Source organism: Indicator indicator, chromosome 36 (genome assembly GCF_027791375.1).
Source record: "Indicator indicator isolate 239-I01 chromosome 36, UM_Iind_1.1, whole genome shotgun sequence".
Lineage (NCBI taxonomy): Eukaryota > Metazoa > Chordata > Aves > Piciformes > Indicatoridae > Indicator > Indicator indicator.
In genome coordinates, this window is record NC_072045.1 from 3,894,353 (window position 1) to 3,906,989 (window position 12,637).

General features: G+C 52.7%; 2 protein-coding genes across 2 annotated transcripts in view; both read right to left on the reverse strand.

The window, feature by feature from the left end:
- Positions 1–9,068: 9,068 nt before the first annotated feature.
- Positions 9,069–10,322, reverse strand: ACTL9 (actin like 9). Its single transcript, XM_054396076.1, has one exon. It carries the CDS (start codon positions 10,320–10,322, stop codon positions 9,069–9,071), a length of 1,254 nt encoding a protein of 417 aa, XP_054252051.1.
- A 431-nt stretch (positions 10,323–10,753) lies between these two features.
- The window catches only part of MUC16 (mucin 16, cell surface associated), a 78,288-nt gene continuing 76,404 nt past the window's right edge, over positions 10,754–12,637 (reverse strand). The window contains exons 77-79 of the mRNA XM_054396078.1: positions 12,308–12,480; positions 11,741–11,820; positions 10,754–10,852 (exon numbers count right to left, since the gene is read on the reverse strand). Of these exons, the coding sequence (XP_054252053.1) occupies positions 10,754–10,852; positions 11,741–11,820; positions 12,308–12,480 (352 nt within the window). The remainder of the gene's footprint in view (positions 10,853–11,740; positions 11,821–12,307; positions 12,481–12,637) is intronic.

A 12,637-nucleotide genomic window follows, 5' to 3' on the forward strand; every position in this document is an offset into this window, starting at 1 on the left:
CCCCTTTTCCTTTTCTCTGCTTTCTCTCTCTCTCCTGTGTGTTATCTCAGTACTTCCCCCCACTTTACCTCTTCCTCTGAACTTCACACATTCCACACTCCTCCCTGCCACACCTGCCAGCACACAGGGATGAACCTGGCATGAGGGATGTGAAGAAAAACTTCTTTGCTTCCAAATGGGATGCTCTGATCCACATCCTGCATTCTGGAAGTGCTTGTGCTAGAGCCAGGAGAAGGAAAAGGTTGGGATAAAGAGTGGGAAAGCTTGGCTTTGGTTTGCCTCCTTCAAGCGAAGGGATTTCTAAGGGCTGGGTGATTTCACTGCTGGGTTAGCACAGCCCCACAGGGCTCTGCTGTGTCTCTTTGGCTCAGCAATGAGCTGAGGGCCTAATTCAGCTCCCTAGATAAGGAGGAATTTGGAGCTGCTGATGTAGGTGATGCCACAACAAGCAGGAGAATAGGGAATGAAGAAGTTCCTGGAAGTTTTAGTGGCTCAACAAAATACTTTGGTTTGGGAGTTTTAGTGAAAAAGATGGAGAAAGATCTTGGGAAAGATCTTGGGAAGATCCAAGACAGGAGATGATCTTGGAGAAAGATCTTGGGAAGATCCAAGACAGGAGATGATTTGCATTCACCGTGGAATGGGTTTTGAAAACAGAACCATGAAGAAATTTCTTCACTGAAAGGGTTCTCAGAGCCTGGCACAGGCTGCCCAGGGAGGTGGTTGGATGCCCATCCTTGGAGGTGTTGAAAATAGGCAGAGATGTGGTGATGAGGGAGGGAGGGATCCTTCAGGGGGGGTGGAAGAGAATAATCTGAGTGTTGAAGGCTTGATTGCAATCACAGTAAAGTGAGATTCAGCAGCTGTTTGGTGCTTTGATTAAAGCCAAGTGGCTATCACCCCCGAGATCTGCAGTGAATCAGTTCCTGTCAGGTACAAAGTTTTTCTTGGAGGGCTGCTGGAAAGTACAATTCACCAGAGCCTGCTCTGATCTGCTGCTCTGGGTGGAGATAAGAGAAAGAAGGGAAGATAGGTTTGAACCAAATCTCTGAACACTGAGATGGTCTTCTGTTAGAGGAAGGCAAGCAGTTTTACCAGAAATGAGGATCTTTTGGCCAGGTAGATAAAGTGCCTGGACAAAACCCTCAGCAGAACATCTTCCTCTTGTCACAGAGGTGTGAGCAGAATGTGGCTGATGCTCTGGCAAGGGGTCAGCAATTGCCTTCTACACTTCTGTCTGCAGAAAACCATGCACCAAAGCACCTCAGGAAATGACAGTTGCATAATTTGACCAACACAGCTCTCCTGTCACTGCTGCTCTTGATGCTTCCACTGCCACTGCTCCTTGTGGTACACACTGAGTGTCACTTTCTGTGCTTGCTTGCTAAGAGCCTGCGCTCCTGAAGAGCCCCAAGACAAATGTGTGAGCTTAGGTGTGACTTTGTGGTCTGCAGATGTAAATACCAGGTGTAGCTTAGACTCTGTGGCCTGAAACTTGATGCTTTCACATGTTGGCCCAGCTAAATTTTCATCTTTGCCCTTAAAAGGCCAAATCCTGCCTCCGAAAAGAGTTTCCTCTGCCTCCCGCTTTGCACCCAATCTCCTTCCAGACCTTCCCCACCTCCTAGTAAGGAGATGTAGCTGTGCCCTCCCTCTGGTTTGACTCCTGCCTCTTCTCCTGGACTCAGGCTTCACCTCTCCCTATTTCACTTCCACCTGCTTCAAACCACACAGCACTAAGTGGGGGTCTTGAAGGAGGTCCCACCTGGGCAGAGTGGATTGGAGTGTGAGGGATCAGCATGGGAGAGGTTGAACAAATGTGCTGAGTGAGTTTGCTGGGAGGAGCAGTCAGGGTTCTTTGTTCCTTCTCCCAAATGCCTCTTTTGGGTTCTTTTCCCTTCCCATCCTTCCCAGCTGTATCAGGCCCTGAATATTGGTTACAGTAAAGCTTGAAACTTCTTACAGGATCTCCTTCTGACAGGGCAGAGGGAGCACTGCTGTGCCCAGTGTGGGTTTTGACTTCACAGAGTGAAAAAGCCACCTGTTGATCTTTGACTCATTCAGCAAAGCAATCACGTCAGACAGGGACCTGAGAAATTCCTGGTAAGTGATTAAGCCCCAAAATGATCACAGATTCCTACCTCTTGACACTGTCAGAAACCACAGCAGCACTCACTTCAAGTTCACCCTTTGGTGTGTGCAGGTCAGAAGCAATTTTGGTCACAAGCCAGAGGAATTACCCCAAAAAGTGTTGCTGCAAAAGGCAATTCTTTGTTTTGCTCTTTGCTTACTCCCAGAGCCTTCACATAGTCATAGAATCATAGAATGATTCTTGATGAGCTCTGCAGGTCCCTTCCAACCTCTAACATTCTGTGAATGGTTGGGGTTGGAAGGGACCTCTGGAGATCATTGAGTCCAAACCCACTGCCAAAGGAGGGGCACCCAGGGCAGGTCACACAGGAACACATCCAGAGGGGTATTGAAAGTCTCCAGAGAAAGAGACCACCACCTGTCTGGGCAGCCTGCTCCACGGCTCCAGCACTCCCACAGCAAAGATTTTCCTCACACTGAGGTGGAACTTCCTGTGCTCCACATCTCTGCCAGCACTCAGTGCCACACTCAGCTCCTGCCAGCTCCCAGACTGAACTTTCACATATGCTGGCAGATGTATCAAAATCCCAGGCTGCATCCCAGACTCTCTACAAATCCCTGAAAGGAGGCTGGAGCCAGGTGGGAGCTGGTCTCTTCTTCCAAGGAACAAGACTCAGGATGAGAGGAATTGGCCTCAGGTTGTCCCAGGAGAGGTTTAGGTTGGATATTAGAAGAAACTTCTTCACTGAAAAGGTTCTCAAAGCCTGGCACAGGCTGCCCAGGGAAGTGGCTGAATCCTCATCCCTGGAGGGGTTTCAAAATGGCAGAGCTGTGGTGCTGAGGGCCATGGCTTAGCCCCAGCCTTGGCAGAAGCAGAGAATGGTTGGACTGGATGCTCTTGAAGGTCTTTTCCAACTGAAATGATTCTGTGATTGATCATAGCCAGCTTTCCAGGGTGGGATGAGGGATCTGAGGGAGGCAATGGGGACCCAGTGATTCTGCTTCAGCTGCTAACTCCTATGTGACTGAGGTAAATCAGTTCTGCTCCCTGTGCCTTCCTTATCTGTGCAACAGGGGCAATGACTTGTTTCCCTTGTGAGGCAGGATGAGATCAGTGGGAGATAAGCAGCATGTAAGAGTGAGGTTTGTTCTCCTGATTGAAGTCAGCCAGGCAAAAGTGTTTGTGATTGTTCAATGAGTTGGCAAAGTCTGACCTTTTTTTAGCTCTGCTCAGTCATGCAGGTTTTGGGATGCCCTGAGCTGGGCTTTGCAGACACTGCTGGGGTGTGAGGGGGTCGATGTGCTGGCAGCATTTGGAAAACGTGGCTCCAAAACGACAGAAAGAGCTCAGATAAAGAAGTGACAGAATGGTAGGGGTTGGAAAGGACCTCTGGAGATCATCAAGTCCAACCCCTCTGCTTTTAATTAATTTGGTATTAATTATTAGTAGCTTTTGAGGCAATTGCTTTGGTAGGAAGAAGTTCTTCCCCATGAGGGTGGTGAGACACTGGCACAGGTTGTCCAGGGAGGTGGTGGAAGCCTCATCCCTGGAGGTTTTTGCAGCCAGGCTGGAGGTGGCTGTGAGCAACCTGCTGTGGTGTGAGGTGTCCCTGCCCATGGCAGGGGTGCTGGAACTGGCTGAGCCTTGAGCTCCCTTCTAACCCTGACAATTCTGTGATTCTATGATTCTGTGACCCAATGATTCCGTGATTTGGTGATTCAGTGATTCAGTAATTCTTTGATTCCATTATACAATGATTCAGTGATTCTTTGATTCAGTGATTCTTTGATTCAGTGATTCTTTGATTCAGTAATTCTTTGATTCAATGATTCAACGACTCAATGATTCTACGCTTCTCTCATCCTAATCTACCCTCCTCTCCACCCATCATGCAGACCCCCTCCGAGCTGCCACCATGGAAAGCTTCCTGGCGCCGCTGAGCTGCGAGGGGCTGGGGGGTGATGCCTCCAGACCGGGCAGGGCTTCTCGCCGGCAGCGCCGGTTCCTGCCGGCGGAGGAGAAGGACACCAGGTACTGGGAGAAGCGGCGCCGGAACAACGAGGCGGCCAAGCGCTCACGGGAGAAGAGGCGACTCAACGACTGCGCCATGGAGAGCCGGCTGGCCGCCCTCAGCCGGGAGAACGCCGTCCTGCGCGCCGAGCTGCTGGCCCTCAAGCTGCGCTTCGGGCTCCTCGGCACCTGCGGAGACACCTGCCAGGGGCAGGCCCTGCGGTGCCTACTGGGGGTTTACTCCGGAGGGCACGGAGCAGCCTCCCTGCTCCTGGAGGCGGAGCCCTTTGCGGGGGACTCCTCCTTGTTCGCCACCGAGAGCTTTGCGCCGCAGGTGCCGGAGCCGGAGGGCTTTCCCTGCAAAACTTTTTGCCCCGCCGGAAACCTCCTGGGCTGCGACTCCGAGCCGGCTCCCATGGGGCTGGGGGTGTCCTTCGGCCCCCCAGTTTGCTCTCCGTTCCTCCATTACCACTGCCCAGACAGAGGTGCTTTCCGTCTGTCCTCGCCAGACACTGCCTGCTTCTTGTGCCCTTCCCCTAGCGCAGCCGAGGTTGGCAAAGAAAGCCTCAGCACTGTCTCAGATGAAGATGATGAGCAGCAAGTGCCAAAAGCTTCTCCTCTTCCCCCAGGCAGCCTGCCCTGCCCGTCAGAAGATCACTTGAAGGGACGGAGCTCTGTTGCCCTTCCTCACAAGCTCAGGATTAAGACCAAAGCCCTCAGTGGCCTGGAGGAGAGCAGCCTGGACTCCCACTGAGGAAACCACTGTGGGGCCAGTGCAAGATCTGCCAAAGACATGGAGGCTTCTGCAGGGTAGTGTGGGAGGGAAATGTCTCTTTTTACAAGGAGCCAGATGGAAAGGAGAAGGGCTGATGGGCACAAGTTACTGCTGGGGAGTTCCTGATGGACTCCAGAAGAAAATGTTTCCCCGTGAGAACAGTTGGACACTGGAATGAACTCCCAAGGGAAGCAATGGAGTCCTCTCCACTGGCCAGTTTTCAGACTCAGCTTGCCAGGGTGCTGGGCCAGCTCATTTCAACTGCACTTGTGACCTAGAAAGGTTGGACCAGATGATCCTTGGGGTCTCTTCCAGCCTGGCATTTAGTGATCTCCGTGCAGAGCCATGGACAGAGCATGATGCTTGCAGTCAGAGAAGCTTCTGGGGTGTAGTGTGAGAGGGGCAGCTCTGCTGTACTCACTGGCGTGAAGGGAAACCAGAGCATGATAACCACTCTTCAGGTGTGAAACTTGAGGCATTGTTGCTTTCAGATTCAAAGAAACCACAAGAGCTTCGATTTCCTGTCCTATTCCCTCTGTCCTCTTCCCTTCAGAACAAGCAAGGACAGCCCATAGTAAGAAAGTGGCTTAGAAATGATTTCTCCAGAAGAAATTGCCTCCCTTGTGCTCCTGCCCTTCCCTGTCACTGCTGGACCAGCTGTTGTCACCCCTGGGCAGGACACAGCAAGTGGCTGTGAGTGATGTTGTGACGTGGTGCAGGCAGCAGCCTGGCCATGGTGGCAGAGCTGGGGCTGGGTCAGCTCACCTTGCTGTATAGGATGGGTCCCAACAACCCCATGAAGGCTCCAGGCTGGGGGCAGATGGGCTGGAAAAGCTGCCCAGAAGAAAAGGACTTGGGGGTGTTGGTCAGCAGCAGCTGAAGATGAGTCAGGGTGTGCCCAGGTGGCCAGCAGCATCCTGGCCTGGATCAGCAATGGTGTGGCCAGCAGGACCAGGGCAGAGATCATCCCTCAGCACTCAAAACTGGTGAGACCACACCTTGAGTACTGGGTTCAGTTTTGGGCCCCTCACTCCAAGAAGGACATTGAGGGGCTGGAGTGGGTCCAGAGAAGGGCAATAAAGCTGGGGAAGGGTCTGGAGAACAGGGCTGGGGAGGAGCAGCTGAGGGAGCTGGGGGTGTTCATATTCAAGATGAGACTTGATGTGGTCCTCAGCAACCTGCTGTAGTTGGAGATGTTCCTGCTGAGCACAGGAGTGTTGGACAAGATGACTGTGGAGGGTCCCTTCCAACCTGATGCATTCTGTGATGCTGTATCTTGGGCGTGTAGAGTCAGTGTTTATGTAGCTACCTTCTAGCTTCTCTCTTTCTCTTATCGGATGCTCAGACTCAGAAATTTTTGCCTAAGTATGAAGAAAAAAAGCAACCAAACAAACCCCCCCCAAAAGAAGAGCAAAAGAAGCAAGACCCTCCCATGAGGCTGTAAACATGATGAGGCAAACACCCCTGAGAAGTGTGAATGCACAAAGCTCCTCAGCTCTGCTCTGCCTCTCTGGTATCAGCTCCTCTGAAGACCACAATCTCTCATCTCTCGCACGTAGTGTTGCTCGTGCTTGATAAGAGTCTTCAAAGATCAGAGGGACCCAGGGAGGTTTGACAACTCTTTGACCTCAAAGAAACTACTCAAATAGCAACACTCTAGGGGAATAAAACCTTCCCTCATTCTGGTTGGGTTTTTTTTGGGGTGGGGGGAGAGTGGTGGTTCAGACATTGAAAGTCTTCGCAGTTGTGATGGGTTAGGGCTGGGTGTAAGTAAAACAGCAGCTAACTAAAACCTGTCCCCACAGTCAACTTCAGTCTCAAAACCTCTAGCAGGAACTAAACCAGGTGCCTCCATCTGATTTCTCCTTGCCCTGGTCCAGTGGAAGGTATCCCTGCACATGGAAGGAACTAGATGCTCTTCAAGGTCCCTTCCAACCCAAACCGTTCTATGATTCTGCACCCTGGGTGTGAGGAAAGTGCTGCCTAGGCAGAGGAGAAGCCTGACAGAGGCTTTGTTGCTTGCAGATTAACAAATTGCACTTTGCCAAGAGGTGTGAGGAGGGCTGTGATTGTGCATGTGTGTCTGTGTCCTTCTGAACAGGAGAACCCCCCCCTGTTAACCACATCACTGCATGAAAGCACCAGGGGTGGGCTGCCAAGCACCCAAGAGGAGGCTCTGGGTGTTAGAAACCTGTGGCCTCATTTCATCTTCAGGTTTACCTCTTCCTGTGTTTGTTTTCTGCACTGTTGCTTGGGATGAGTAAGTTCTCCATGGGACAGCAATGTGCCCTTGTGGCCAAGAAGGCCATTGGGCTCCTGGGGTGCATTAAGAAGAGTGTGGCCAGCAGGGCAAGGGAGGTTCTCCTCTCCCTCTACTCTGTCCTGGTGAGACCACATCTGGAGTTTTGTGTCTGTTTCTGAGCTCTGCAGTTCAAGAGGGACAGGGATGTACTAGAGAGAGTCTAACAGAGGCTACAAGGATGATGAAGGGACTGGAAATCCTCTCTGAGGAGGAAAGGCTGAGAGCCCTGGGGCTGTTGAGCCTGGAGAAGAGCAGCCCCAGAGAGAATCTGATCAATGTTTACAAATATCTGAGAGGTGGGTGCCAAGAAGAGGGAGCCAGGCTCTCTTCTGTGTTGTCTGTGATAGGACCAGGGGCAATGGACACAAACTGGAACCCAGGAAATTTCACCTCAACAGGAGAGGAAACATCTTTGGTGTGAGGGTGCTGGAGCCCTGGAGCAGGCTTCCCAGAGAGGTTGTGGAGTCTCCTTCTCTGGAGACTTTCCAGACCCCTCTGGATGCATTCCTGTGTGACCTGCTCTGGAAGGGGGGAGGGCTGCACTCAATGATCTCCAGAGGTTCCTTCCAGCCCTCAGCACTCTGTGATTCTAGGAAAGCACTCAAGTGAAAGGGAAGGCAGGGGAAAGGCTGCCTTTAAAGGTTAACACTTGCCCTGGGAGAGCAAAGGCAAAACTCCCTGCTCTGAAATAGCTTCTGCTGATGAGGTTGTCTCACAGCTCTTGGGTTTGGGTTTGTTGTTTTGTTGGGTTTGGTTTTTTTTTTTTTTTCTTAAAAGACCAATTTATGTCCCTTTGGGGGTTTGGGGTTTGTTTTGTTGGTTTTTTCCACTGTACTTGCTCACACCTTAGTGGAGTAGGGAACCTGATGAGCATCGTGGTGAGTTCTCTGGACGTCACCACCTCAGCAGGCAGAGTTCACACCTCCCACACTCACTGCAAGAAAAACCTGGCACAGCCTGAGGAGGAGATGACAGCAGAACAAAAGACTTTCCCCTAAATTACTGCAGTGTTTGACTAACCTCAACCCCCTGCCATCCCTTTTTCCTGCTCCCTCACTTCCCACAGAGGTGCAATGTGGGAGCACCCAAATGGAACCTGCTGGTGAAGTCCTGAGTGAGGGGCTCCAGCACCCAGCATGGCAGCTGCCCTGTCCCCTTCAGGCTCTGAGCCTGGCTCCCTTGTTTTGAATCACCAAAAAATGTTTTTTCTGGGGTTCATTAAAAAGTCTGAGACCAGCAGGTCAAGGGAGGTTCTCCTCTGTCCTAGTGAAGCCACATCTGGAGGACTGGGTCCAGTTCTGGACTCCCCAATTCAAAAGAGACAGGGAACTATTGGAGAGAGTCCAGTGGAGGCTACAGAGCTGCTGAGGGGCCTGGAGCAGCTCTGTGAGGAGCAAAGGCTGAGAGCCCTGGGGCTGAGAGCCTGCAGAAGAGCAGCCCCAGAGGGGAGCTGAGCAAGGTATGTAAATATCTAAAGGGTGGAGGCCATGAGGATGGTGCTGGGCTTCTCTCAGTGGTGCCCAGTGATAGGATATGGGGCAGTGGATACAAAGTGGATCCTAGGAGGCTTCACTTCAGTTTATGGAAAACCGTAGTCAGCTCAGGACAGGGCTTCAGCATCACACCTGAGCCTGTGTCCCAGACTGGCTGTGGGGCTGCTTTTTGCCCTTGTGGAAGCCATGCTCTGGCAGATGTGTCCCTGAGGAGCAAGGGCACTTGCTGGCTTCAGCTCCGGACTTGCAGCCTGAGTCTGTGGCTTTCAGCTAAAGCTCTCAGCTGGGTTCAGTGCGGGGCTGGGGGAGCAGATGGCACTTGATAGCAGCAAGTCATTTATGATTGCTTCTGCTGCCTGGGCTGTAGCTGTGAGGAAACTCAGCTGCTGTGTCCTCTCAGTAGCACCTCTGGTGGACGACACGTGGCCCCTCCTCATTGTACTCATCCCTTCGGATCCACCACGTTTGGAAGTTGGTGAGGGAGGTGAGGATGGATCCCCCTGTCCATGCTGAGTACCTCCGCAGGGGGGTGGCAGCCACTTTCACCTTTGTGCTGGGGGCCAGGATTTGGAGGAGCTCACTGTGAAACCTCCTCTCTAGCCCCTCAAAGAGAGAGGACCCCCCACAGAGGAGGATGTTTCTGTACATCGTTGACTTCATTTCTTCTGGAAGTTGGTTGAGGCTTCTCTGGGCCATGTCATGGATGCCTGCATAGGAGATGCCCCAGGCTGCTGGAGGGTTGAAGAGCATTTCTGGGCATTGAAACCTCTCCTTGCTGAGGCTGATGGCCTGGCCATCAGGCAGGGCATAATCCAGGGTGTATTTGCCTGGTGGGAGCTGGCACTCAGCCTCAAAGCTGGAAGCAACATAGCAGCACTTGTGCTTGATGTCTTCCACCCTATCAGCCACCTCGCTGCTGAGCACCTCCCCTCTGTCCTCCAACAGCTTCAGCAGGTACCAGGAGAGCTGGGACCCTGCCAGCTCACTCTTCTTGGCAGCATGTGCCAAGCTGTAGCCCTCATGGACTGGCACAGCACAGCTGACAGCGTGGCCCACATCCACCACCAGGCCACTGGTTCTGCCATGGGCATAGGCAGTGAGGACAGGCTGCTGGCTGATGAAGAAGCCAGGGCAGCCCAGGGCCTCAAACACCAGCTCCACCATCTTCCCTCTGTGCCTGCTGGGGCTGAGTGGGGGCTCAGTGAGGAGCAGGGGGTAGTCCTCAGGGGGCACCTGAAGCTCGTGGTCAAACAGATGCTGCCACAGGGATCCAGCTGCTTCCCAGTTGGTGGTGATGCCCTTCTGCATCAGCTGCATGCCAGCCTCAGGGCCAGGCAAGGCTTCCTCTCCAGTGGAAGCTTCAGATCTGTTTTCTCCTGACCCTGGGGGACAAGCCACAGGGCACCCCACCAGTGTGTTGATTTCCACTCTGGGTGTCTGCTCTCCACAGAACCCTGCTCTGCAGCTCCTCGTGCCTGGGTCAATCACCACTGCTCCTGTTCTCAGCTCCAGCTTCTGGCTTGAGGAGGAGCTGGAGGTGATGATGTTTGACCCAGAGCTGTGTGATCCTAGTGGCTGCTGAGCAGTGGAGAAACTGAGCAGTAAGTCCCTGCTTCTGGGTGCTCCTGGGCCCCAGTTTGTGGAGCTCATGGTCCCTGCAGATCTGGGCAGCAGTGCTCCCACCCCCAGGGGACATCCAGCCCCGAGGGAGGTTGGGGACAGAACACCTGACAAAGGGAACTGTGATGTCAGCTGGCAGCAGGTCCCCCTGGGTTACTGTGTGCCCTGAGGACTTCCCAGGCCACCCTGCCTCCCCTCTGGGCCACACCAAAAGGGCCACCTCTGCTTTGCTCTGGGGGTCCTGAGCACATATCCCACCTTCTGTGCTGCCTCTTTGTCCTGTGAAGCCCTGCTGTGCCCGGGGATGTTTTCTCCTGGGGAAGGTGGTGAGGCAAAGATTTGCCTTGAGACAAGAGAAAATGCTAAATATAATTTATTAAACCTTTGCTAGGACTGGTAAACATTTTCTTTTTCCTTCATCAACGGAGGAACAGGTCTGGGAGCAGACCTCAGCTCTTTTGTCAATGCACTTTCCTTGTGTTCAGGTGTGGGAAGTAGACCCCATACATGCCCTGTTGAACCCGGTAGAGATCTGACTTCCTTCTCAGGCAAGAAGCAATCTGGTGGGAGAAGAATCATGTTCATGACCAAAAAAATCCCTGAGTCTGCACCTTGTCCTTTGCTAGGGCACCCCCAAACCACCTTTCCAGGTAGGACTCTGAATAAGATGCTTGATTGAAGCTGCCCAGGCACAACCCCCAGCTCTGAATCTGAGGTTTTTCTTCTTCTAAATCTTGCTGAGTGTAAACTTTTAGCCCTGAGCCTCTAAGGGCCCAGGTGCTCTCTGTGAATTTAGCTGTTCTCCACTAGCTGGTGCAGAGCAAACAGTGCTGTTAAGATGTTCCCCACCAAACCAACACCAGAGATCAGCCAGGGATGTGCTCTGCCCTTCCAAGGGTCCATGGCTGGAGTGCAGCCCTGCCAGGCTGCTGCAGTCTATGTTTAGAGCATGGACTACAAAAGCCTGGCTGTGACTGCTGCAGGCTGTCAGCGTCACCCAGGTTATGAATCATGGCATCTCCTGCAGTCCTTTAGCTGCAGCCTGACCATTCTGCAGATGTCTGAACAGGGGAAGGGTTGAAGATGCTGCAGAAGATCCCCCAGTTCAACCTGCTTCTCATCTTGGTATTTGCCTGACCTTTTGGTTTTCAAGTCCTTTGCATAGAAAAAATAAAGCAAAACCAAGAGACCTCATCCATGCCCCACTGCTTCCTCTCCTAGAAATCTACTTAGCTGAATATAAAAACCCCTCCCCATCCTCCTGGGCACAAGTTGGCAGTGGCTGAAAGGGGGTTGACAAGCCACTTGTCACCATGCAAGGTGGTGGGGGAGGTCCTGCTCCCACTGGGCTTCTTGAGGATGTGTCTGTTTGTCCCTCCTGCAACCCCACCCCCACCCCCCCAGCTGGCTGGGCACAGTTAGAGGCAGGGCATGAAAGATTCACTTACCAGGAGGCATAACAAGAGGAGGAGAATGAAGCCAAGCAGAGTGAAAACACAGATGAGGATGATTGCCCAGAACTGAAGCTCTGCAAAGGCAAAACAAGGGCAGAGCAATGTTTTGGAGCCCTCTGCATGGGACACAGAGGGAGATGTAGCCCTGGCAAAGTCCACCAGCATTGTACAACTCAGAGGTGAGGCCAAACTGCTGAAAGGCAGCATCTGACCTTCCCTGGCTGCAGGGTAAATGTGCCCCAGCAGTGCCAAGATGGGCAGGAACTTGTAGAATGGAGCAAGGATCTCCAAATTGCAGTGCACATCAGGGCCCTCAGATGGTTTCAGGGAGGTTCAGAGGGGCAAAACTGTCCCTTAGCTGCTGGCTGGACACTCTGGGGCTGCAGGGTCAATCCCTCCCCCAGATCACTTACCAAATCTTTCAGGCTGGTGTTCCTCTGTCTTGATTGGAGAGTAACCTGGCAATGAAGGGTGGTGGGACAGGTGAGAAATGGAGTGCTCTGGAGGTGATTAAACCACAAGTGCTGAGCATCCCCACACAGCCAGCACAGGAGCTCTCACCTTCAACAACCAGACTCTGCTCTTCCAGCTGATAGCTGGAGCCCAGCCTGGTGAAGCCCTGTGTCAGGCGTGTCAGCTCCTCAAACACCTCCTGCTTTTGCAAGGCCCTTGAGGAATCCACTAGGAATTTGCAGCTGGAGACAACGTCTGTGTGAGGCTTCCCATGGACAGGCCTGGAGGGTGACAGCCACAGATGTCACCATGGGACAAGGGAAAGAGAAGCAGAGCTGAGCAGAGGCAGGGAGAGGGGTTCAGAGCCAGGCTGGGGGTTGCAGATGTCTCAGCAAGGTTTTGTTAGCATGGGATCCTTTGTGCTGGATGAGCCAGGAG

Bases quoted from the DNA above. Each gene is read 5' to 3' on its own strand.
- ACTL9 (XM_054396076.1), bottom strand. From the start codon at position 10,322: ATGAGCTCCACAAACTGGGGCCCAGGAGCACCCAGAAGCAGGGACTTA.